Source organism: Simochromis diagramma, unplaced genomic scaffold (assembly GCF_900408965.1).
Source record: "Simochromis diagramma unplaced genomic scaffold, fSimDia1.1 OVJJ01000344.1, whole genome shotgun sequence".
In the NCBI taxonomy this organism is placed as follows: Eukaryota; Metazoa; Chordata; class Actinopteri; order Cichliformes; family Cichlidae; genus Simochromis; species Simochromis diagramma.
In genome coordinates this window covers 4,610,898-4,634,333 of record NW_024387375.1, presented here as the reverse complement: position 1 = coordinate 4,634,333, position 23,436 = coordinate 4,610,898, and the positions used below count along the sequence as shown (strand labels likewise).

The 23,436-nt window shown below is 41.4% G+C and overlaps 2 protein-coding genes across 3 annotated transcripts; one reads left to right on the top strand and one right to left on the bottom strand.

Moving 5' to 3' along the window:
* Positions 1–45: 45 nt before the first annotated feature.
* Positions 46–10,426, bottom strand: six5 (SIX homeobox 5). The gene is made up of 3 exons (XM_040009268.1): positions 9,650–10,426; positions 4,692–6,157; positions 46–3,548 (listed from the first exon to the last, which is right to left on the bottom strand). Exons 1-3 carry the CDS (start codon positions 10,420–10,422, stop codon positions 2,872–2,874), a joined length of 2,916 nt encoding a protein of 971 aa, XP_039865202.1. The 5' UTR covers positions 10,423–10,426; the 3' UTR covers positions 46–2,871.
* A 5,181-nt stretch (positions 10,427–15,607) lies between these two features.
* tbcb (tubulin folding cofactor B) lies at positions 15,608–22,574 on the top strand. Of its 2 annotated transcripts, XM_040009372.1 has the most exons (7): positions 15,608–15,750; positions 16,129–16,284; positions 16,441–16,584; positions 18,282–18,378; positions 18,604–18,795; positions 19,879–19,951; positions 20,051–22,574. In XM_040009372.1, exons 2-7 carry the CDS (start codon positions 16,165–16,167, stop codon positions 20,163–20,165), a joined length of 741 nt encoding a protein of 246 aa, XP_039865306.1. In that variant the 5' UTR covers positions 15,608–15,750; positions 16,129–16,164; the 3' UTR covers positions 20,166–22,574. The 2 variants fall into 2 exon arrangements, with proteins under 2 accessions (XP_039865306.1, XP_039865307.1); XM_040009373.1 differs by lacking the exons at positions 19,879–19,951; positions 20,051–22,574 and adding an exon at positions 19,030–19,080.
* The last annotated feature ends 862 nt before the right edge of the window (positions 22,575–23,436 follow it).

The window sequence follows — 23,436 nt, the reverse complement described above, 5'->3', positions numbered from 1 at the left end:
AGTTCCAAAGTGTGGCGCATGAGGACATCCACAATAATCACAGTCTTTTCTGTAAATGTAGTTTATTACAGTATCATGTAATATAAAAAATAGAATGCATTTGAGTACAAAAATGAGAAGACGAGGCACAAATGATCCCTTTGAAAACTCAGAAACAAAAACAAAGCAAAAACACACGACATCTTTGGTTAAGTCTGGAGTCATGAATGTTACACGTCAGGCTGGAGAGTGAAAACCAATCCAGGAACATGTGTGCGTAAGCCATGCAGGCTTTAATGTCAACATACTTTGGTAAGAAATGGCTAATATGAACAAACACAATGAAAACATTTTCCTTTTATCCCCCCCCCCCCCCAAAACAAATTTAAACACTCAGCTAAATTCAGGTTGATTTGTCCAAGCTAATGTCCTGGAAGCTGAGCTTGGAAAACCTCACGTTACAGCGTGAATTGATAATGAACATTTCCTATCCACAGCTTCTCCTCGAGGACTGTTTTAAAAACTACTAACTGATTGATGCATGCCTTAAATAGATTAAATGAGACCAACAAACACACACACACATTAATGTAACTATACGTGTTTTTCTGATTTTTTTTTGTACCATAATTGGCCAAAGGTTTGACCGCTTACCTGTGTTATGACAACAGAAAGGTCACACAGCTTTGATCGAGCTGTACTCAAAAATTTAACAACATCTCAAAAACACGAACCACAACTTCCTGATTAATCTTCTTGGCTCCTTATCTTTCTGTGTCACTCTTACTAAGAGACTGTGAAATGAGTCCGACCGCTGTCATAACACCGTGGCAGCGCAGCGTAAACAATATGTGAATGAAATGTGCAAAATATACAACAACAAAATAAAAAACACAACTGAGCTATGACCACACAACCAAAAAAAAAAAGAAAAGACACATTTGTGTATCACTGAACAAACTCATTCATAAACGTAGACACAAAAGAGTCCATATGAAGTGAATCCAGATATTTGGTTGAGTACACAGCAAATATATATAGCACGTTTTAGTCAGAACATCAATAACATCAAACATGTGAGCTTTAAAATAAGGCACTTATAAGTATTAACATGCTGAGATGTTAACAGGAAACATCGCAACATGTTTTAGTGTAATGCTCTGCTGTGCTTCCTTTTAAAAGCTCAGCACAGCTTCTTTTCATCTCCCAAGAGTACTGGCTTTAAAAAAATTACACTCAGCCACTGTGCGACATAGTGTCTTATGAAGAACTAAACATGCATTGCATAGAGTATAAACCCTTTTATTTCCTCCTGTTCTATATATAGGTTTGTTTTTTGTTTTTTTAAACAAAGGTCAGGCAGTGCTGAATCCTGGAAACTGCAGACAGTTCAATGATAAAAACAACACTACTAACGTGTGGTAATAAAATACTGTCATATAGCCCTTTCAGCTATGATCTATGTTTGTGTAGATTATAATATTCGCTATATTCCTGGTCAAACTCATTGCAACTGGGCAACAGATTCAGCCATGCTTGCCCTTAATCACCGACTGTGTTCATAGACTTAACTGACAGAACTGGTGGTGTCGATGTTCGGTGGTCAGATGTTCAGAGGGTGACATCCTGCAGGGTGGGATGAGAATCCGAACCTCTAAGTTAAAAACAAAAGTCTCCACTGTGGGTTTAGGGTGAGTTTGTGTTGTTGCTACAAGTAGCTACTCCCTTATTCACTAGGGATTGGGAAGATTTTTATGCTGGATGCTCTTCCTGACGCAACCCCGAAAGGGATTTGGGTCTCCACCCAGAATCGAGGATCTTTTATTTGTTAGGTGAACCTGTTACACATGTAGGAGTTAAATTATCCTGACGAAAGTGTGGAAGAGGACTGGTGGATGGTGAAAATATGGTGGACTGGTGTGGCGCAAGCAGTTAGGCAGATGATCCAGTTGTTTTGAAGAGAGGTGAGTCCGACTGTTCTGTACACTCCTACTCTACACTGTGAGGAATTAAATATTAGGGATACTTGGGGTGGTAACTGGAAGAATAAGACCATGAGATGCAAATCAGATTCTTCAAAGTTAGAGACAAAGTGAGAAGGAGCTCAGAGGAGAGCCGCTGCCCTTCTGCTTTAAAAAGAACCAGCTGAAGTGGTTCAAGGATCCGACCAGGACGACTCCACGATTGATCACTGGAAACAGTGTGCTGTTGTTGCTGGCTTGGGAATGTCTTGGTTTCCTCCTGGAAGAACTGGAGTTGATAGCTGCTTAGGCTACTTTCTACTATGACCTGGTCCAGGATGAGTGGGAGATGATGGATGAAGGGATATTGCTGGAGTGTTGGCAGAATATATTCAGGCTGAATTCAGGACAGGGAGGGAACCATTTAAAGATTTTTTCCCTTTTGAACAGTGTATCACTGTTGTGGATCTATATCAGAAACCCAGACGTAATAGAGCTGAGTTAGTCCACAAAACCACAAGAAGGATCCATGACCCCTGACCCCATGACTCACAAGTCTTGGTCTAACATCAAGACTTGTGAGTCAAGCAGATTAATCCTTAAATCATCTGTGCGGATCTGATCTTTAAAAAAAAAAAAAAAAAAAAAAAGTAAGGCACATACTGATTTTAGTAAAAAACAAAATAAAAAAAAATCTTAATCCAAACTGAGGAGTAATTGAACCAGCAGGTGAATAATCCCATTCATAATAAAGAGAGCTGGAAAATTTCCAGCTAGCACCACAATGGCATCTGGTCTACTGAGTGAGAATTGCTGCTGTAGGTTATAAAAAAAATATGGTGATCTTATATGATGCATGATGTGGGATAAAAATGTTTCAAGTCATCCAAACAAGACAAACAGATCTGTGGTGTTGAACCAGTTTTATAAACTATAAGCCCAACTCGTCATCCACAGGGACAGACTGAAGCTGAGTAAGGATTTTTGATTCTCCATCGATTTCCTCTGGATTCCCCAGTGGCGAGCTGGCTTCCACATCCTGCTCTGGAGAGGGGCTGCCCAGGAGCAGCGACTCCCCACCAGGTAGACCCAACAAGGCTGGGTCCACAGGTAGGTCCCCCTTGGTGCGGACGTCAAACAGAGTTAAACTGGCTGAAGTGGAGAGGGGCACTGGGCTCCACACTGGCTGGGGCATTTGGCTATTTGGTGTCACTCCAGTGTACATGGGGCTGAGCGTGAGCATGCTTTCTGGAGTCAGAGCATTCTGCGTTGTCGGGGTGGCCGTTGGGTCCAGCGGGTGAGGGGAGGGGATTGCGTGCACTTGGCTGGTTTGGATGGGAGTCTCTTGAGCACAGTATGGTGGAGATGAGCTGATGAAGTTCAGGGGAGATGATGCGGCGAGGCTGCTGGGCGTTGGTGTTGAAGGCTGTGAGACTACGGGAAAGGTAGAAGGGTTAAGAATGGGGATCACTCCGTTTGTAGAGATGGTGGAAGTGTCAGGGACTGGTTTCAGGGGCAAACTGGTGAGCTGAATGCCTGCTGGGATGGTCAGAATCAGCTTGCCTTGCTGGACACTCAGGTAGGGGCTACCACCGAGGAGAAGATTACCTATGAATATGAATGATAAATGATAAACTGGCAACAATCTAAACAATATAACCAGATTCAGCTGATATAAAAAGCAATGGGGCTATATCTTATAAGTGCATGCAGCAATCCAAGTTATAGATCAATACTTTTAATGAGCGTTTTACAGAATGGCATATATATATATAAATAATATCATACAGAAACAGAACATGTTTCTGAAAGCATTCTTGTCTTTTATGTTTGGTTTTGCAGTGCTATCAATGGAGGAAAAAAAAACAAAAAAAACCAAACACACTGTACTGATAAATATTCCTCAAATTTTCCCAGGTACATACTAACATGCTGGTAGATGCTTATATTAAACATGTCCAGTGTTGCACATAATGAGGTCAGAGGATCTGAGCAGAACCACAGGCTTCAGATAGCTTTTCATAGTGTTGGCTTTGGATGATGTTATTTAGAATGGATATTCCCTCATGCGGTCATCTCAGGCACAGGGCAACCTGCTGTTCAAACTTTTATTTATGAATGGATGCCAATCAGAATCAAATAGATTCAACTTTTCCCCCTATAGAGACGACATTTGAGGACCTCCCCAGTACACCCAATGATAAGCTTTGATACCTCAGTATATAATAAAGACGTAGTTTGATGACAATTAGAGTAGTTTCTGGGTTTTTCCAAGGGTAGGTGGGTAGCAAAATATTAATCATAACCAATTCTGATTAAGCGAAAAATTTCAATGTCTGCTCGTCTTTGACTTGTGTGACATGTTGTTGATTATTTGCAAGACAAAACCCCCAAAAAACATGTCTGTCATTGTTTTTTCTTTCTGCACCACATAAACAATCAATGATGATCTATTAATCAATAATGAAAAAGATTTTTTTGAGTCCTATAACATTCAAATGTCTTTGCGCACTCTTTCTGACTAACAGTAACTTCAAAATTTTCACCTTTTCTGACTGTAAATACAATCAGTTCATGTGAATATGAAAAAGAAGTCATGTCTGAGAAGCTGGAAGCAGTAACAAATACACACACACACACACACACACACACACACAGATATATGTATATATAATTATTAATCAATAATCAGTTAATTTTCTCTTAGTTCTGGGTGCTACATTTTTTAAATATTTAATGAATTGAGAGTACCTGGAGGGGTAGAGGGTAGCTGAATGATGCCGGAGTTTAGGAGCTGCACCGTAGGGGCCGTGCTGGCTGGAGGAGCTACGCTCTGAATGGGCCTCAGCTGGTTTAACCTGAGAGGAGCCTGTGGGACCCCTCCAGCTGCAGGAGCTGAAGTGAGGATCTGTAATGGCAGACGGGCAGAAGGGATGGAGATAGAAGGACTGGCAGGTACCACCTGTGGGAAAGAGATGGTGGAGGAAGTTTGGATGGAGGAGACTGGTACCAGCTGGGGCACAGAGAGTGGGACGAGCTGTGCCGGTGTGCCACCTTTGGCCTGGGGGACTGGGACGACTTGTGTTGGGGAAGAGATGGAAATAACCTGCGGTGTCTGGATTTTGCTGGGTGTACAGTTTGTGGTCTGCTCCCCCAGTTGTTGCATCACGTGCTGGGGGAGCTGGCTGTTGTTGAGCGGTGAGATGGAAACTATGGTTGTGGCACCTTCAGACATAGCTGCCGAGGCTTCCTGTTGCTGCTGTGCCAGTCTGTTTCCTGTGTTCAGAGTCTGGGGGCTTTGAAATTGAGGCGCTGGTGAGGTGAGGGGGGATACTGGGACCAGCTGAGGGCACTGGGATACCTGGGCTCCCGAAGAGTGCTGAACCAGGTGAGATACTGGTATACCCTGGATGGAAGGCACAACCTGGGGCAGAGAGAAAACCTGAGGGGTGCAGTTGCTGGTTGAAATCACAGAGCTAGGAGGGTTGAGGCTGGTAGAGGGAGCAGTAGCAGAGATGCTATACTCCCCTTGCTCCCCTGCAGAACTGGAGACAAGCATGCCTGCAGATGACAGAGACGCTGGGAGGGGGAGGGAGTCCTGGCGTTGGTGGTTTTGTGTTAAAACTAGTGAAGAGAGGCTGGTTGGTGAGGAAGAGGAAGAAGAGGATGATACCGTCTGGCTGCTGGCCTCTGATTCGGAAACACTGATGAAGCCCATTGCACTGTCACTCTCGGTCTTGGTTTGCAGGGGAAGAGAAATGATGGGGTTCGAGACAGGCGTGACGTTAGTGTTAAGAACAACTGCTGGAACGCCGCTCGGCTTGGCCTCCATTTCTGAAACTTCCTGCTCCACCCCAGAAACAGCTTGCTGTGGCTGCTGCACACCAACCCCAGATTTGGTTATTACTTGAGCCCCGTTCAGTATTAAAGGAGAGCTGGTTCCAACAGGACTCAGTGTGACGGTCTGGCAATCACCTAAATTTATCCCATTAATTATAACACCAGCACCACTGCTGGAGATCAGGGAGTTGCCATTGAGCAGAGAGGCGGTGAGGAAGCCGCTGGACCCGTTGAGGATGAGCTGGCCTCCGGTGCTGGACGGGACCGCAGAGACAGAGATGATGGAAGCTGTGGAGCCGGCAGCCTCGTCTGGTTTGTCGGGAGTGTCGTCCATCGCACTCGCCTCATCCTCAGTGCTGTGGTTCCCATCGGACTCACTGAAATGGTCAAATATAAAGGACAGAAGAACACACAGACAAATGAGTTTTTAATGTTACAAGAAATGAACGAAAATACACAATTAAGATCAACTCACAAATAAAACAAAACCTTAAGACTGAAAAATGTTTGATTCAAAAAGTAGCTACTAGTAAGACTGCAGCTAATAATTATATATTCATTATTTTTATAAAATTCAGCCCACGATTTTCAGTCTTCTAACCAAAAAGAGGAAAAAGCCTCAACTCTTTTACAACAGAATTTAAAGTCAGTGAATGTGTGTCTGTTTGGAAAGAGCTCAAATTATTAATCAATAATCAGACTTGCTGTTGGTTAATTTTCTGTTAAACTAACTAGGTAAATAATTAACTAAGCAGCCAGATAAAGAGGCAAACACTCCTCTCCAGCACCAGAGCCAAGGAGTGTGATTCCCCCTGAATTTGGAATCCACGGTCCACCACCCAAGAGGAGAGGCGTGCACATCAGGATAACCCACAATATCCAGAATCTAATTCACTGCTGCCCCATCATGGACTGGTTCTCATAGCACTCTTCTACTTAAGCGCTGTTTTTTTTAAGTTGTTTCTATTTAACTTCACACACATTCATACTGCGATGGATGCATCTGAGAGCAACTTGGGGTTAATATCTTGCCCAAGGATATTTGGCATGCAGACGGGAGTAGACGAGGAGTGAACCACCAACCTTCCGATTAGCAGGTGACCTGCTACAACAATAGAGAGAAAACCCCAAGAATCAGACAACCCTCTATGAGCACTTGGTGACAGTAGGAAGGAAAAACTCCCTTTTAACAGGAAGAAACCTCCGGCAGAATCAGCTCAGGGAGTGACGGCCATCTGCCACAACTGATTGTGGTGAGAGAAGACAGGACAGAAGACACACTATGGAAACAGCCAAAGATTAAAAATAACCAGTAATTAAATGCAGAGTGAAGAAGAAACGCTCAGTGCAGCCCAAGATTATTGCAGTGCAACTAAGGGAGGATTCACAATCACCTGATCCAGCCCTAACTATATGCTTCATCAACAAGGAAAGTTTCAAGCCTACTTTTAAAAATAGAAGAGGGGCCTCCACATCAGCACCGGGGTAGGAGTATAAAAGAAGTCGAAACAGGAAGGAGAGAAATCCCAAAGTCTTCTTCAGGAAGTTTCATCTGTCTCAGCTGCTGGAGCATCTCCCTCTCTGTAATGTGGGAGTTTCTGAGCTCCTGCACCAGTACGTCACTGAACACAGTTCAGAGGTGCCCGACAAGCAGAAACGACACCAGGACGTGGCAGTTGTGATGTCACTTTTGGCGCGTGCTGCAATTTGTTGTGGTGCCAACGGCAAGTATAAACCGGCTATTAAGGGACTTAGGATGAATCTCATCCACCCTCCAGGGCCAGGCCGCTAGAGAGTAATCAACTATTCATTACAACTTTAAATAAATAAATAGATTTATTTGTCCCCACGGGGAAGTCACCTGACATTTGCAGACACCTCAAATAAAACAATCCCATCAACATAAGACAAGCACACGTTAAACACTCTTTCACTCTTCCTGTATCGTAGGGATGACTTTGGCCACATGAACTGAGCAGGCTGTGTGTTGCTCATGTTCAGACGTTTGATGGCTCAAGGAATAAAAGATAGAATCGACCCATTTGTGAACAAGAGGGGACAATGACGCCGTGCAGATGGTAAAAAAAAATCTAATTTAAGCTCTGTGTATACAATATTACAGGATTCAAATCTATTAGACTGAGCAAGCAACCTTCATTGTACCAAGTAACGCTCTCTTTTCTTCTAACTGCACTCTGCTGTTTCCATTACCATCATGTGAAACTTTAAATGTGATATAAATGCATTATTTAAGATTCAATATTACTAGAATATTGCCAAAACATTGAGTATGTTTGTTTAAAACAAACAAATAAACAAAGCAAACCACTTTCCAAAAGCACATCCAATCAGCAATATACTGTCACTCTTAAATATGTTAAATATTTCTAATTCAAAACTAGGACGCCTGCAAGTTTTAAAGTTTGCCTCAGCAGGATGTTTGATTTTAAAGGGAGAGTAGCCTCCACTTTATGGTGCAGAAATCATTTTGTATCCGTCCGGATACAAAATCCTAACATAATCAAAGCGTTCTTCTAATGCTGACGTTCTCCAACCGTTTCTGGCATGCCTCCTTTAGAAGAAGCTACTTTCAGCTGATCCCTTATTAACAAAGGGTCGCCACAGCAGGTAGCTGCACGTTTGATTTGACTGCACTGTACAGCGACTTTGTCGTTTCAACTGAGGGAATGCAGGTTAAATATTTGCTAACAGGCTCATTTACACTAATGTTTACTGGTGATCTTTGTTCCTGTGAATTAAGGCAAAAATACTTATTGGTGCCGTTTTAGAGACTTTATAATACAGTAGTCAGTTACGGACTCTAAAAACCTTTATAAATGCAACATCAGGATTATCACAAAAAGTGGGGCTAAAAGTTGCTGTATGATCACCTACCTACCTACTGACATTAATCCTAATTTTTAAGTTTTAGTCTTTGTCACTTTGGTCAAGTTTGTCAGCACAACATGCATCAGGAGGTTCTGGGGCTTTGTTTTTTCAAGACTGGGATGTCTGCATGACACGATGGGTTGCGTGTCCCAGTTTTAAAACGGAATCTAACCGAATCTTTTCTAAAGAAACTAAACTAAAATGAGCAAAAACTCTGTGGAAATGTAACGGAAACTAAGATGAATTGATAATAAAACTTCTAAATAAGCTGGAACATGTTCTTATCACTTGGATACATTTGGTGATATGTGGTTAATGTGTGAAAATAAAGCATCCTGGTGGCCCCAGTCTGCCAGACCGTGGGGTTTGATACAGCACAGCAAACTTATCTTTCTTATCTTTTCACAAACTTCCCCGCTCACTGCTTGCAGAAATCTTCATTTTAAAACTGTGATTTCAGCCTCCCCCCCCACACTCCCACCTTTGCCTTAGTTTACGCTCTTTTCCTCCCCTAACCTCTGTCACCCTGTGGCTCTGCAGGATGCGGTGCAGGGTTTCAGGAAACTTGAGCCACAGTGGGCGCCTAGTTCTCACATTTCATAACAAAGCAACATGCTCTTGGTGTCAGACATGTGTGGCCTCACTGCTGTCAGAAGTCACCTCCTGTTCATCTTCCTACTTCGTGCCATTTCTGAGTTTTGCCACACTGATTTGTGCACTCCTGCAGGCAGCCCTCTGTAGGTCTGCGCGGTTTTTAATTGGTAAGCTTTTAAGTGCTGCTTTCAGTGACTTTTCTGATAAGCCCTCGCTATAAAAGACAAAGTAAAGAAAAAAAAAGCTTCTTTCAGATAAACACAGGACAGCTAAAAAGCAGCAGCTGCTGCCGCTCAGGCTGTGACTCCTTGCTTGCTACCAAACTTAGAGCGCAAACAGAGATAAAGGCGACAGCTGGATTGTGTTTCCAGTGTTGCGGGTCTTGCCTTTTGCTGTGGGTCCCGGACGGGGTCCTGTCCCTCTGCCTGCGGTTCTTGAACCAGTTGCTGACCTGCGTGAGGGATAGCCCGGTGATTTTGGCCAGGTTTTTCTTCTCGTCCGGAGTGGGATACCTGTTGCTCTTGTAGCACTCTTTCAGGGCATTGCGGGACTTCTCTTTGAAGCAGTACACGGTCTCTTCTCCGTCCCAGATGGTTTTGGGTAGGGGGAACTTCTTTCTGAGCCGGTACTTGTCCACTGCGCCCAGGCTACGGCCCCGGGACCTCTCCGCCTCCTTGTAGCGGGCTTTGAGGTACAGGTCCTGCAGGAACCCGTGGTTAGACGGGTGGAAGTTGTGGCTTTCCAGGATGGCGTACAGCTCCTTGAATTCCTCCCGGTGGAAAGCCACCAGTGCCTGGGCCTTTAGCAGGGTCTCGTTGCCACGTAGCAGCTCGGACGAAGGAGGTATAGTGGAGAGAAATCTCCACAGGCGATCCACATTGCCCGCCTGCAGAAGGGCCTCGCACAGACATGAGACCTGGTCAGTGGAAAAACTCAGCGCCGACTTTTGGAAACTTTGGAGCAGTTGTTCCGAAATTTGGAGCGGATCTTTCTCTTCTTTGGTCTCCGACCCCGCTGGCTCCCCTGTGCTGTTCTCAGATTGTTCTGTGGACTCCAAAGACAAGGAAGCCATTTTCACTTTAACTTTTTTTTTCCACCCGTAGTTCCTCCTCCTCCTCCTCCTCGCTCCCTCCCTCTGCAGCGCCGTCCTCTCTCCCATCCTCCAAACCGCGAGCGTGCTCGATGAACAACGGCGGCCACGCCCCTTTGTTCTTCAAGCCGCACAGACATCGGAGGGAAAGCAAGAGCGGTTGCTTCTGATTATCAAATAATCCGATGCAAAGACTGATACGGAGCATTTACATAATTTATTTTTTAATGAAGCAAAGGTAATTAGAAAGCTTTGCTTTTGGATATCTGACATTTTTAAGACATCCCGGTAAATTTCTAGGAGGTAAATTAGGCTTTTATTTTGGAGAAGAAATCTCACATAGAGCTTTTATTTTGGAACCCCCCCCCCCCCCCCAAAAAAAAACACATCCCCCATAGCGTCCAATAACTAGCTTGAGTATTTAATTTGGAAAAATGAAACTTTAAAGCAGGGGCGAAAATGGGACTGTTGAAGGGGGCCACACGAATAAGCAACCCTCCACAACAGTCCCAGTTTCTCGTGTGGCCCCTTTGGATTCTGAATTGCAGGCCTCTCCTTGTAAATATATACAATGTCAAACTGTAAGTGAGAATTTAAACACTCACAAATGTATATGTAAAATGTTCAATACTACATTTTTTTCTTACTGCCTTGTAATAGTAAATACTTTATAAATGTACTTTGAGTCCCGAAGTTCTCATTTAGTGAAGTCAAGTCAAGTGGCTTTATTGTCATTTTAACCATGTGTACAGTAGAATTAGAATAGAATAGAATTCAACTTTATTGTCATTGCACATGCACAGGTACAGGGCAACGAAATGCAGTTTGCATCCATCCAGAAGTGCTTTAGTGATATAGATATATTACAATATATATTAGCAATAATATAGATATGTAAGTATATTACAGAAATGGGTCTATTATGTTATAATGTACACGGTATGAAGTATGTTGTGAATATTCTATAACTATAAGTATGTACAGGCTGTAGTGAGTACAAGCTATGTACAGGCTATGAACAGGATATAAATATGAAAACTATACAGAATATGAAATAAATAACTTTACAGAAATCTGAGATATACAGTTATACAGAAATGGGAACTATGCAAGTTGTAAACAGTTATAGGATTAAAAATTATCAAATGTACAGAATGATTATTTACACAGAGCTATACAGTAGTGCAGTTAAGATAAGTGGGATATAATTCCTACAGAGGCTATATAAAGTGCTAGTGGTTGTGAGTGGTGGTACACAGTGAAACGAGACAACGGTCCTCCAAGACCACAGTGCTACATATAGCATATAACAGACAATCAACACAGGACTACATAAAGTGCAATGCGCAAAAATTGCAACAAAACAAAACAAAGACAGTACCACACCAGACAGAACAGAACGATGCAGACACAACACTGCAATAGAAATGTGCAAAAGACTGAATATTGTGCAAAAAGTCACTTGGTGTATGAGTGTGTGTGTGTGTGTGTGTGTGTGTGTGTGTGTGTGTGTGTGTGTGTGTGTGTGCGTGCGCGCGTGCTACATAATAGTTTAACATTTATGTTGTTCAGCACCTATTCAATGGTTTAGTATTTTGGAGTTAAGAATTCCATATTTTCATGTATAACCTCCAATAATGTCCAAAAAAAATACAAACAAACAAACAAACAAAACACTAAACTGTCCCTTTCTTATCATTTTGAATTACATTCAATATTATTGCTGAAGCTACACTGTAAACAATATTTAATATCATAGTTGAAGTGCAACAAATAATAGCTACATTATGTAGGCTGCTGTAAAATAAAAATATATAATAATAATATCTGTGTAAATGAACCTGCTATAATCTGCTGAATATATGTGATTATTCTGATTAATAACAGATTACCTGTTAGAAGTCATTCTTGGCCAGCCTTTAGTGATGCTTTTATTCAAGGGCAATGCTGGTTGCATGTGTTTTATGTGTGTTGTGCATCGTGTATGGCCATGTTTCCCTGTTTGTTCAGGCTGAACATGCTGTCATCACTCTTCTGTGTGCCTGAGGTGGTTGCCTAATGCAAATACTCTCAGTATAAACGCATGCGTGTAGGCACACACAAACCTGTTAAAAATGCAACATGTTTCATGTGTTCTCTCAGTACAAACGCATGTGTGTAGGCACACACAAACGTGTTTAAATGCAACTGTAACAGGGTCATAAATCACATTGTTATAATTACCCAAAATGTGTTCTAAACCCCCAAACCGTTCCTTTTATACCTGACTTTTAGGACCTCCAAGCCTGTAGTTATGTTCATTATCAGTTAGAGCCCCTCCTCATTCTTTTCTTCTTCTTCTTTGGTGCAATCCTATAAATACAGTGTACCCCTTTTGCCTCTCCCCTTTTCTACAATTCCCCTGTGGGAGAGGTGGGTGTCATTTCTTTCCAACACTTTAAAACACACATATAATGCATATTTAGCCACCTGGATGTTTCTGATTGCGATTTTAGTTCAATTATTGTCATTATTAAGCCTGTTTTTGTTAGATGTTATAAGTGTGTAGTATGTGTGTATCATAAATGTGTTTTAGGCGCCATAAATGCTAGCATGAATATATACTCCTTGCTAGCTTGGAAGTTGTGGTGGGTTGAGCTAACTCTCTTCCCCACTGTTTGTATTCTTTTACCTTTTTTATCAGGTATGTCCGATTTCATGTTGTTGTTTTTGTTTTATCTTATGTCAAATATGTTACGTGTAAATGCATACTTTATGTTTAATGTAAAAATAAATGCCGCGCCCTTTTCTACCTGCCTGCGCTAGTACCTCTTGCCACGAGTTCCCAGAATCCTTTGCGGTTTTACCCCTGAATGACCTCACATTTTCAATCTCTATTCCCCTGTGGGAGAGGAGCTGGAGTGGGCAAATTATTTACTTGGAGGTCTTTCTTTCTTTTACCTTTTTTATCCGACACAACGCAGAATCACAGCGGTTACACTACATGTTTCATGTGTTCTCTCAGTACAAACGCATGCGTGTAGGCACACACAAACATGTTTCATGTGTTCTGAGTTTTTACAAAAGATATCTTATTAAACTGACAGAACAAAGACCCATTTAGACTGCTACGCTGTATGTGACACACTATTTCAGTTATTGAGGATGCTGTTTGTAGATTACAGCTCAGCATTCAATACCATCGTTCCCTCGAAGCTGGACAGGAAACTGCAGGATCTAGGACTGAGCAGCTCCCTCTGCAGCTGGATCCTTAGCTTCCTGTCTGACAGACGCCAGGTGGTCAGACTGGGCAGCATCACCTCATCCCCCATCACATTGAACACTGGTGCTCCACAGGGGTGTGTACTGAGCCCTCTCCTGTACTCACTCTACACCTACGACTGCACAGCCACTAACAGCTCCAACATCATCGTGAAGTTTGCGGACGACACTACAGTGGTGGGTCTTATCACCAACGGTGATGAGACGGCTTACAGGGAGGAGGTCAGCGCCCTGACCCACTGGTGTCAAGACAACCATCTCACCCTCAACGTCGCAAAGACAAAGGAGTTGATAGTGGACTTCCGGAGGTGCAGAGAAGTACACACCCCCATCACCATCAACGGCGCTGCTGTGGAGAGAGTGAGCAGCTTCCGCTTCCTTGGAGTACATCTGGCTGAGGATCTTACGTGGTCAGTACACACAAACAAAACAGTGAAGAAGGCGCAGCAGCGCCTCTTCTTTCTCAGGAGACTGAAAAGATTCGGCATGAGCCCCCGCATCCTCAGGACCTTCTATCACTGTGCCATTGAGAGCATCCTCACTGGATGCATCACCACCTGGTATGGCAACAGCACCGCCTACAACTGCAAAGCTCTCCAGCGAGTAGTGCGGTGCTCTGAACGGATAATTGGAGGTGAGCTTCCCTCCCTCCAAGACATCTACAGGAAGCGGTGCCTGAGGAAAGCGGGGAGGATCATCAAGGACTCCAGTCACCCCAGCCATAAACTGTTCAGACTGCTTCCATCAGGAAGGAGGTTCTGCAGCATCCGGTCCCGTACCAGCAGACTGAGAGACAGCTTTTTCCATCAGGCCATCAGACTGCTGAACACTTCATAGACACCTCAGCTTCACTACTGGAACTTCAACATTATGCACTCCACACTGTATATAAATGCCACTTGTTTTGCACATATTCAACTCTGTATATTTTATATATTTTATTATTATTATTATTATTATTATTATTATTATTATTATTATTATTGTTTGTTTGTTTTTTTTACTATTTAATTTGTAAAAATGTGTATACACACACACACACACACACACACACACACACACACACACACACACGAAAATATTTAGTATACACATCCAGAAATGCATACACTATTATATATTGTACATATATTTATTAGTTTCAGGTCGGCCATTCTTGTATTTTGCTCGTTTGTGTTGTTGTGTTTGCACATCTCTGTTGCTTGTGGGGCTCGCACACAAGAATTTCACTCGCATGTGCTGTGCCAGTGTGCCTGCACATGTGATGTGACAATAAAAGTGATTTGATTTGATTTGATTTGATTTGAAGCTGAAAGGTTGCGTATTTACAGGTCTTGTACCCAAGCTCAAAGATGTGTCAAACAGAGAAAGAAGCCCAGTGTATTTTATAATATGACTTGCAAATGAGCTATGAATGAGACCATGCTGCATCTCCATTAACAACCACAGGCATGTAAATCCTCACTGTGGTGCTGTAGGCTTGTGTCATTCCCCCCCCTTTATGTTTTCTTGAGGTTCTCAGCTTTTTTGACACTTCTGTTTTCTGTCTGTGCTTTAATTTACTCACCACATATCTGGCTTTTATCAGGGGAGATTTCTTTGTTAGTCGATCAAGTATGAAATAGCAATAGGGTAAAAATTGTATAATAGAGCGTAGTGCTTACAATCAAACTCTACGAATACTCTGTCTTAAAAAAATATTTTAAAACAAATCCATAATAAAGAGAAAGTTTCCAGCTTAGTCTTCTACATAGTTTATTTTGGACTTCAGCGCCACTATGTGGTTATTTCTACGGTCGCATTTACTCCTGACGAATGATTGGCCACCATTTGTGCCAATCTAGCGGTCAATAGGCGGGTCTTGAGGGTCTGTTTCTTCGTATCGTAAAGCTATTGGTTAAAATTTCTCCTTCCTACGTTGTGATTGGCCGTGTTCCAGTTTGGAGGCGGGTGGAACCTTCCAGAGTTGGGCGTAGCAGGAATTGAGGTTATAATTTTCTGGCAAACCCACAGATCTAGGCTACATGCACCATTTTCACTGCTATTATAATCAAGTAGTCATGAATACTTCCGGTTAATTGTAGATACAAAGATCAAAGGCCTTTTCAGCACCATCGAGGAGAATATACATAATTTGTAAGTAACTATGGCAACCTTGCCGTCTGTCTCAGGGTCCCGAGTGAGTCCAACGTGACTCTGCTAGCCGCCCAGTGGCTAACGTAGCTAGCTACTCTAAACTACACAGCTAAAAAATGGTTATTTAAAATTATACGATCACAGCTAATATGACGAATAAACACGAGAGACCAAGCATATATGTACAATTTAACTTCAGACAGGATTAATATCAGAGAAGGGCTTAAGTAGCTACTATCGGTGGAAAAGGAGCAGTTTTTTGGAAGTCTTTGTGGTTGTTTGACTATTGACTTAAATTTGTTTGCAGCTATGAGATGGCGTATGAGCTTCAGTCCCGTTGGCTGAATGGGTCACGTTATTTTTTATTCCTGTTTTCAGTGTTTGATTAATACCCGAGTCCAAGGAGACAGGAAAATGGACAGCGGAGTGACAGTAATAACCAATCCCACGGTGAATGTGCGCTTAACAAGCACCCTCTCCTCCTTCGAGGTGCAGCGCAGGTTCAACAGAGGGATCAGTATAGCAGAACTGAAGGTGAGACAGCATACAGCGCACCACTAAAACCCTCAAGTATGGGTCTATTGTTGGGTTTTCTCTTTGTTAACATACCTGTTGATATTGAAATGACACATTCAATTGATAACGTCACCTCTTTTGTGTTACATGAACTATTTGCAACGTTGCATTCAGGGAAAGTTGGAGATGATTGTGGGTGCACCGGCCTCCTGCATGGACGTGGAGTTATTCAGCATATCTGACAAGTTCCTGCAAAAAATGAATGAGAATGAAGCTCTGCTAGGATCGTATCCTGTGGATGACGACTGCAGAATACACGTATGTCCCAGCTCTGTTGGGAGCTTCTTGTAATACTGTGGCTCAGATCACTGTGATGTTGGAATAAATACAGGTTGAGACAGGTTTTTAGTTTATTTCACTTGAATTGAACGTGCTATCTGTCAAAGTTACTTTCACAGAGAGAGACATAATGACATATGCTGGCTGAATGATCAGCTTTCAGCTTTAAATGTTTACTCTGAGAGGATTTATATAAAATTTTAGAACAATAATGTGTTCACTACAAAACGTCTAACCTCAGTCAGAATTATACCACTTTGTTTTTAAGCATGTATATGAGGTCACGTAATGGATTACTGTCTGATTCTTTAATGGAGATTCAGCTGTGGTAGTGTGTGGGGAGCTCTGGACTGTCTATCTATTGTTAATGGGTCAGTGTCAAAAGTACAACTAGTCTGTAGGCCAGTCTTGATTGTGCTGCTGCTGGTCTGTTAGCCAGCCACAGAGAAGAGTGTTGCAACATACACAAAGTAGAAGGGAAACCAAGTTTTTAAAAACAATGAAAAGTATCCAACTCTTTGCATGCATCTCCTGTCCCCGATGAACTCCAATATCAGTTCCTTCCCTATTCAGGCCCATTTGTCAACAAGTCACCATTGAACTGATGTGCAGTGTCATCCACGTCAAGCACTGTGCAGTTGGGAGTTTGGGGGGACTGCACGGGAGCATGTTTGCAAACTTCTCTCTGTGGACTCTTGTAGGGAAATACCTCAGAAAGGAGATTCAACTGCAGTACAATAAATTAAGCATAATCCAGTCATCTGAAACTCATGTACTGATGTATCAAAAAAATTAGAATATCATGGAAAAGTTAATTGCTTCTGTAAATTATTTCAAAAATTAAACATCTATTATCATTACATGTAAAGAGAAACGTTTTGCTGCATTTATTTTATTTTATTATTATAATTTTGTTGATAATGGCTTGTAGCTTGTTGCAATCAGAAATCTCATATTGGAATATTTAATTTTGAGTAGTTGATGCAAGAACTTGGGAGAGCTTCACAAGGACCAAGACTCGAGCCAGTGCACTAAGCAACGTGTTTAATGTGGACATCATTTAAAAGCCATTCGTATATACTTGGGTTATCTTTGTCTAATATAATTTGTTGATGAACGTGTAAATGTAACAAATATGCAACAAATTAAGAAAGCACTGCAAGTGTGGGATTTTTCTATATTTTTTATTTTAGACAAAAATCCTTTAATTCCTACGACTAGACTAAAATGGTTTACATTTCAGCATAGTAACACTGGCATTACATGATTCTGGTTTAACAACACAGTTGAATATATTGGGATAGAGCATCCCTCTCTGGCATTGAATGGGGTTTTTAGTTAAGTGTCTGAATCCCAAATCTATTCACTCTGCATGCATCCAGAAACTTTGATGTCCAAAAATAAGAACTCTGCTGTGCAGATAGTGTTTTAATGATTGAAAAGGTAATAATCCTTTCCATTTAAATACACTAGCACTCACTTAAATTGTCCAGTAAGTGTAAAACTGATTTATTGTTAAACAACAATAATGTTACAATTACCACACTAACAACAGCAAACAAAAGATCATATCTAAGTTGCTAAAAGCTAAAGTTCTGGTGGCTTTTATAGGCTGTTACTAAGTCACAACAGCGTGACTTAATAATTGCTTGTCTTTCACGTTGTTTCTCTTACAGGTTGTTGATAGAAGTGGCGGGCAGATGGGCGAGTTCACTGATGTTTCCAAAGTGGAGAAATTTGAGCTCCCAGATGATGCTTATGATAAGAGAACAGGTACAGTATTTTTTTATTTAAATAAATAAAAAAATAAGTCAGCTGAATGAGAAGTATGTCCATGATTGTTAGTTGCATTCTGCACTTGTTCTGTTTATGTTTTTTAAGCTAACTATTGATAGCTGGTTCCAATGTGGATGACTTACTTCATGAGAATGAAGATGAATAGACTTCAGTCTGTTTTGAAGAGCTTTGCATTTATCACAAACTGTGTCTTTCCTTCAGACACAGCCAGGTCATTTATGAAGAAGCAACGTGTGGGTCGCTACAATGAGGAAGAAATGGCCAAGAAGAAGGCGGAGAATGCTGCACGGGAAGAGGAGCAGAAGGCTGCTGCCGATGCCATTGCTGTTGGCAGCCGCTGCAAAGTGCAGGTCCCCGGTCAGCCCACGAAGCTTGGCACAGTCATGTATGTTGGTAAGTGTGGATAAAGCTGAGCTGGTTTACTTTGTGTAGGACGTTAGTGTAAACCCTGTGCTGCTGAGGATTTTCTGTCCTGCAGAGCAGACTTTGCTGTGATTTATCTAAGGCCCATTCCCAAATCTGTGATGTCAGTGGAGGATAAACTTTTTTTTTTAGTACGCTAAATATCACGTTTGGATTCTGTGTGTTTTGTCCATCCATCCATCCGATTCCGCTTATACTTTTCAGGGTCGTGGGGGGCTCTGGAGCCTATCCCAGCTGTCTTATGGTGAGAGGCAGGGTACATGCTGGACAGGTCGCCAGTCTGTCGCAGGGCTAACACATTGGCACTCACATTCACGCCCGCATTCACACCTATGGGCAATTTATTGTTTCCAATTAACCTAACCCTACTGTTTTGTTTAATCTATTTTATTAGCAGGTTTTAAGTCTGCCTAGAAAATCTAATTACATTTCCTGTGAGGTGAACATGTTCTAGTTTAGTTTGAAAGCAGCTTTACCTGAGTACTAACGCCAAGTGTCACCCTCCAAAAACATAGCAAATAAAAGTGATTCAGTTTAGGTAGTTTGTTAACTTCAATAAGGTCCCCAAAGAGGTTATGTTGTTGTTAGCATTTCCATGCGTGCCATTCTTTCTGTCTGTACGATGGCTTAAAAAGTTTTGAATGAATTCTTCTAAAACTTCGTAGTGGTGTAGAGGGGGGTCATGTTAACAATCCATTAAAACTGACATCTGCCAAGGTCTTCAAGGTTAACTTAATGATCATCAACTTTGTTGGTTGATAATTGACAAGAAGGCTTATAACTATGACAAGTCTGGTGTGTATTGTCAAACTATAGCAAGTACCGTATGCAGACTTAAAATAGTATGTCATGTTTGACAAAATGTGTTATTTTTACTGCACTACAAACTTCTAGGAAAATAAAATACTAGTTCCTTAAAAGTAAATACTTCCCAGAGAGTGAGCTGCTTTGGCGGGGGTTTGCACTTCTTTTTTCATATAATATCATTATTGTGAAGTCAAAGTCTTCCTAATATGCCCTGCTAGAGCTCAATAAGTGTTGCATTTCTTGCAGGAACAACAGATTTCAAGCCGGGCTACTGGGTGGGTGTGAAGTACGATGAACCACTGGGCAAACACAATGGAACGTAAGAGGGCCTTTTTCTGGCTTTGTTTTTAAATAATTCAAAGTTTCAGTGACGCTGGTCCTGATTTTTGACTCTGCCTTGTTTATTGTATCTCTGTAGTGTCGAAGGGAAGCAGTACTTTGAGTGCGAGAGCAAGTATGGTGCGTTTGTGAAGCCCCTGAGTGTGACTGTGGGGGAGTTCCCTGAGGAGGACTACGGTTTAGACGAGATGTAGGTGTAGGGTAATTTCCAATAAACGAATTTCAAAAAAGGAGAGTCTATGGCTGACGCGTGTTCCTGGTTTCCAAAAGAAATGCTTCCAGTTGCATTATGATTTGAAGACTGTTTATTTATTACAAACTGAAGATGTAACAATGAACTCCTTCCTAAAAAAGCATGAAAGTTCCAAAAAATAGCAGTTATCCAGAACTAGCTGTGCACACGGTCAGAAAACCGTGAGACTCCTAACCTCTCTGTCCATGCTCCTCCCCTTCCCCTCACACAGGGTTTCATGCTACTATTGCACTTACATACTTAAAGTGAGAGGTACCCCCTTTTAGGTTCCAATCCCAAAACAGTGACTTAAAATTACTTTATGTAAACACATATATTTTCACATTTATTAATCCTGAAAAGATGACTTATGTAATGAATCTATGAATTATAAAACAAACATGAAGTCGATCGTAAATAAAAATATAAAGCAGACGTCTGGCGCGTACAGTAGGACTGCACAGTTTTCTGCCCCAACCTCGCACCTTTATCCATTCACCAAGCAGAGAAGATGGCGCGTCATTTTCGTGTGGCAAATTAGAATTGTTTTGCCTGTGCTTCTCTGGAAGGTATGATCCTAAAGCACTCTCTCAGTAACTTGACAGACTTTTGGGTTCTCGTACCAACAGGCATTTCATAAGGTTGGGGATTTTTTTTCTTTTTTGCAGCAAAATGAAGGTTTCTGTTGTTTGTTCCTTACTACAAACACTTCTGTCCAATTCATAGCGCTTCCTGTAATTGTACTTTATTTTTGTTCTCATGTTTAGTAAATGTCATTGTGTACAAAGATTATTGTATATAGCTGTTTATAGTTATCTGTAGTCTTTGCATTTCTTTTTTGGTTTAAAGACTGAGTTGCTGGTAGGAAAAAATCACCCAGCCACACTTTGACACTAAGATAAAAAGCGGCATTGTGTTACTAACTTTAGATAAGTGAGTTAAACCCGAGGTGCTTTTTCTTCCTGTCGTTTAAGATTCTTGCTCGCTGGCAAATTTAATGTCTGACTCACAAGGATTTTGGCAGAAGAGGAAGAAACAGTAGATCCCATCTCACCAGATATATTTCCTACTCTTTTTCGTCGTACTTTGCAGTTAAAAATTTCCTCATAGACAAACCGTGCCTGAAATTTTTGTGCCAAAGTGTGCAAGGGTTGATATTCTTCTTTTTTCTTTAAAAGTTAAATTCGTTATTTTTGTTTGGACGTAGGATGTGCAACAGTCCAGATTTTAGCTTTCAGAGCAAAGATAAAATGTAATTTCCATTAATTTTTCTGTGACACGATTGTTCTTGTTAAACATTAAATTTGTGCACTTGAATGTATCATCCATGTTTTTGAACCACTGGACTAAAAGCTTTCGCATTTAAAATTTGATGAGGCTCAGTTTTACTATTTTCTTCACTGAGCAATCTGAATTTACTTAAAGCTCCAGTCACACATGCCTACAGACCGACCAGCGACCCACTGGCAACCCAAAAATATGACTTCGAGCAACCGCTAAATCACTGAAATTCAACTTTTCATTGGTTGGTGATGGAGAATGCATTTTTTTCTCTAGTGACCAGTGATTGCTCACTTATTGCTCAGCCTGAGCTCTACTGTATATAAACTGGATGTTTAAAAAAAAATCTAAGCGTGAATCTAAAAACTGAGTTTATTCCAGTTATTAGGTGAAACTTGTTACTCAAGTCTGAAACCTGAGATGGATTTTATATTGCATCAAAAAAAAAAACAAAAAAAACAACCCCCCCAACATATTTTCAAGTCTTTAATTGCTGCAGTTTAATGTAAACACAGCATGTAAAATTTCACAGAGAACATAAGAATCAGAATACTTTATTAGTCCCAGAGGAAATTATTTAAATGTTAATAAGTCAGCTTTGGTTCTAAACCTTTCATTATGTATCGATTCACACTTGAGTAAACTCTGAAATAAACCTGGTTATGATTACCGCCTGTAGCACCCTTACCAATTGTTTTTGTGAAGTGTACAAAGTACCTTCAGATGCATTTTGATCGTACATACGCAAAGGCCATCAAGTTAAAACACAAGGTAAAGCAAAAAAAAAACAACAACTGTCCTCATTGTGCTCACAACACTCACTCTTGGACTGTGTTTCAAATGGCCTTATTTATGCTTTGTTTTATGTTACTGATCAAAACCTCTTCATGTCTTTGTCCTCTGTTGCTTATAGAACAAATGTAAAAGTCTTTTTAAGGAAATGTCACACATGGAAGATTGTCCAGGTGTTTTCTCTCTTCCTTAAAATCTGTGTCTATCTGAGGTACTGGTGTTATGTGCCAAAGCGTAATGATTAGAAATGAGAAGTGTTTACCAGTACACTTATAGCTTATTAAAGTGAGTGAATCTATTTGATTTGCAGTAATATTCATTTCTTATCATATGTCAATCTGGTTTCCATTTTGTTTTACAGCTTCTCCAGGCAAAAGAAACTCACTCGACTCACATCAGTTCTTCCTTCAGCCCCTGGTACTATATTTTCTCAATTGTGTCTCTCATCAGGACCTCTGGCCACTTGTTTTTGCCTTTCAGTGTATGCGGTCTCAGCTTTTATCCTCCATCCTGGTACTACATGCTGCAGCTTTGCACACAGTCTGCAACTTATCAGCTGTCAGCTGTGCTAGACTCCTGCCTCTATAAATCTGGGGCTTAGACCCTGTTCTTATGTTGCCATCATCAGAGCCTCTGTGCTGTCCTTTAGGCTTTTTCAAGCCATTAGTGGGATTTCTTGATGTGAGCCACTTCTATATGTCAATAGAACATCCCATACAGGGGTTCGTCCTTCAGTGATTGTTCCTGCTCTGTGTTTCTTCCTGGATCATGGCTCGACACTCACTAACCTCACTCCTCACCCTCCCTCTTTCTGCTGCTCATAGAGCCTCAGGGTGCAGGACTTCAGATGGAGATCTTAGTGCATTGCAAGGAGTTATTGTGTTTTGACATCCGTGGTATCTATCTCCTCCTGTAGCCAGCTGGATAGTGTAGTGACAACAATGCTCTCTTTGGAACAGTAGGTCAGGGTTTCAAATCCCAGCTCTGGTAAGGGTCTTTGGGCTAAACTCCCATGCAATCCAAACTCACTTTAGAGTATGAGCGACAGATACATAACTAAAGACATACTGACTTGGAAATCCCCTAGCTTAACAGTATGACAAGTGGACTGAGAAGCTATAATAAGACATACATGGACAAGGACTGACAGCATGTAATTA

What these genes read in the sequence shown, in the direction of transcription:
- tbcb (XM_040009372.1), top strand. Translation starts at nt 16,165, where the DNA reads ATGGACAGCGGAGTGACAGTAATAACCAATCCCACGGTGAATGTGCGC. An exon ending in TCAGTATAGCAGAACTGAAG is followed by an intron (nt 16,285 to 16,440) that starts GTGAGACAGCAT and finishes CGTTGCATTCAG; the next exon opens with GGAAAGTTGGAGATGATTGT. An exon ending in TGGCACAGTCATGTATGTTG is followed by an intron (nt 18,796 to 19,878) that starts GTAAGTGTGGAT and finishes CATTTCTTGCAG; the next exon opens with GAACAACAGATTTCAAGCCG.
- six5 (XM_040009268.1), bottom strand. Translation starts at nt 10,422, where the DNA reads ATGGGAGAGAGGACGGCGCTGCAGAGGGAGGGAGCGAGGAGGAGGAGG. An exon ending in TCCGGGACCCACAGCAAAAG is followed by an intron (nt 6,158 to 9,649) that starts GCAAGACCCGCA and finishes TGACCATTTCAG; the next exon opens with TGAGTCCGATGGGAACCACA. An exon ending in GCTACCCTCTACCCCTCCAG is followed by an intron (nt 3,549 to 4,691) that starts GTACTCTCAATT and finishes TCATATTCATAG; the next exon opens with GTAATCTTCTCCTCGGTGGT.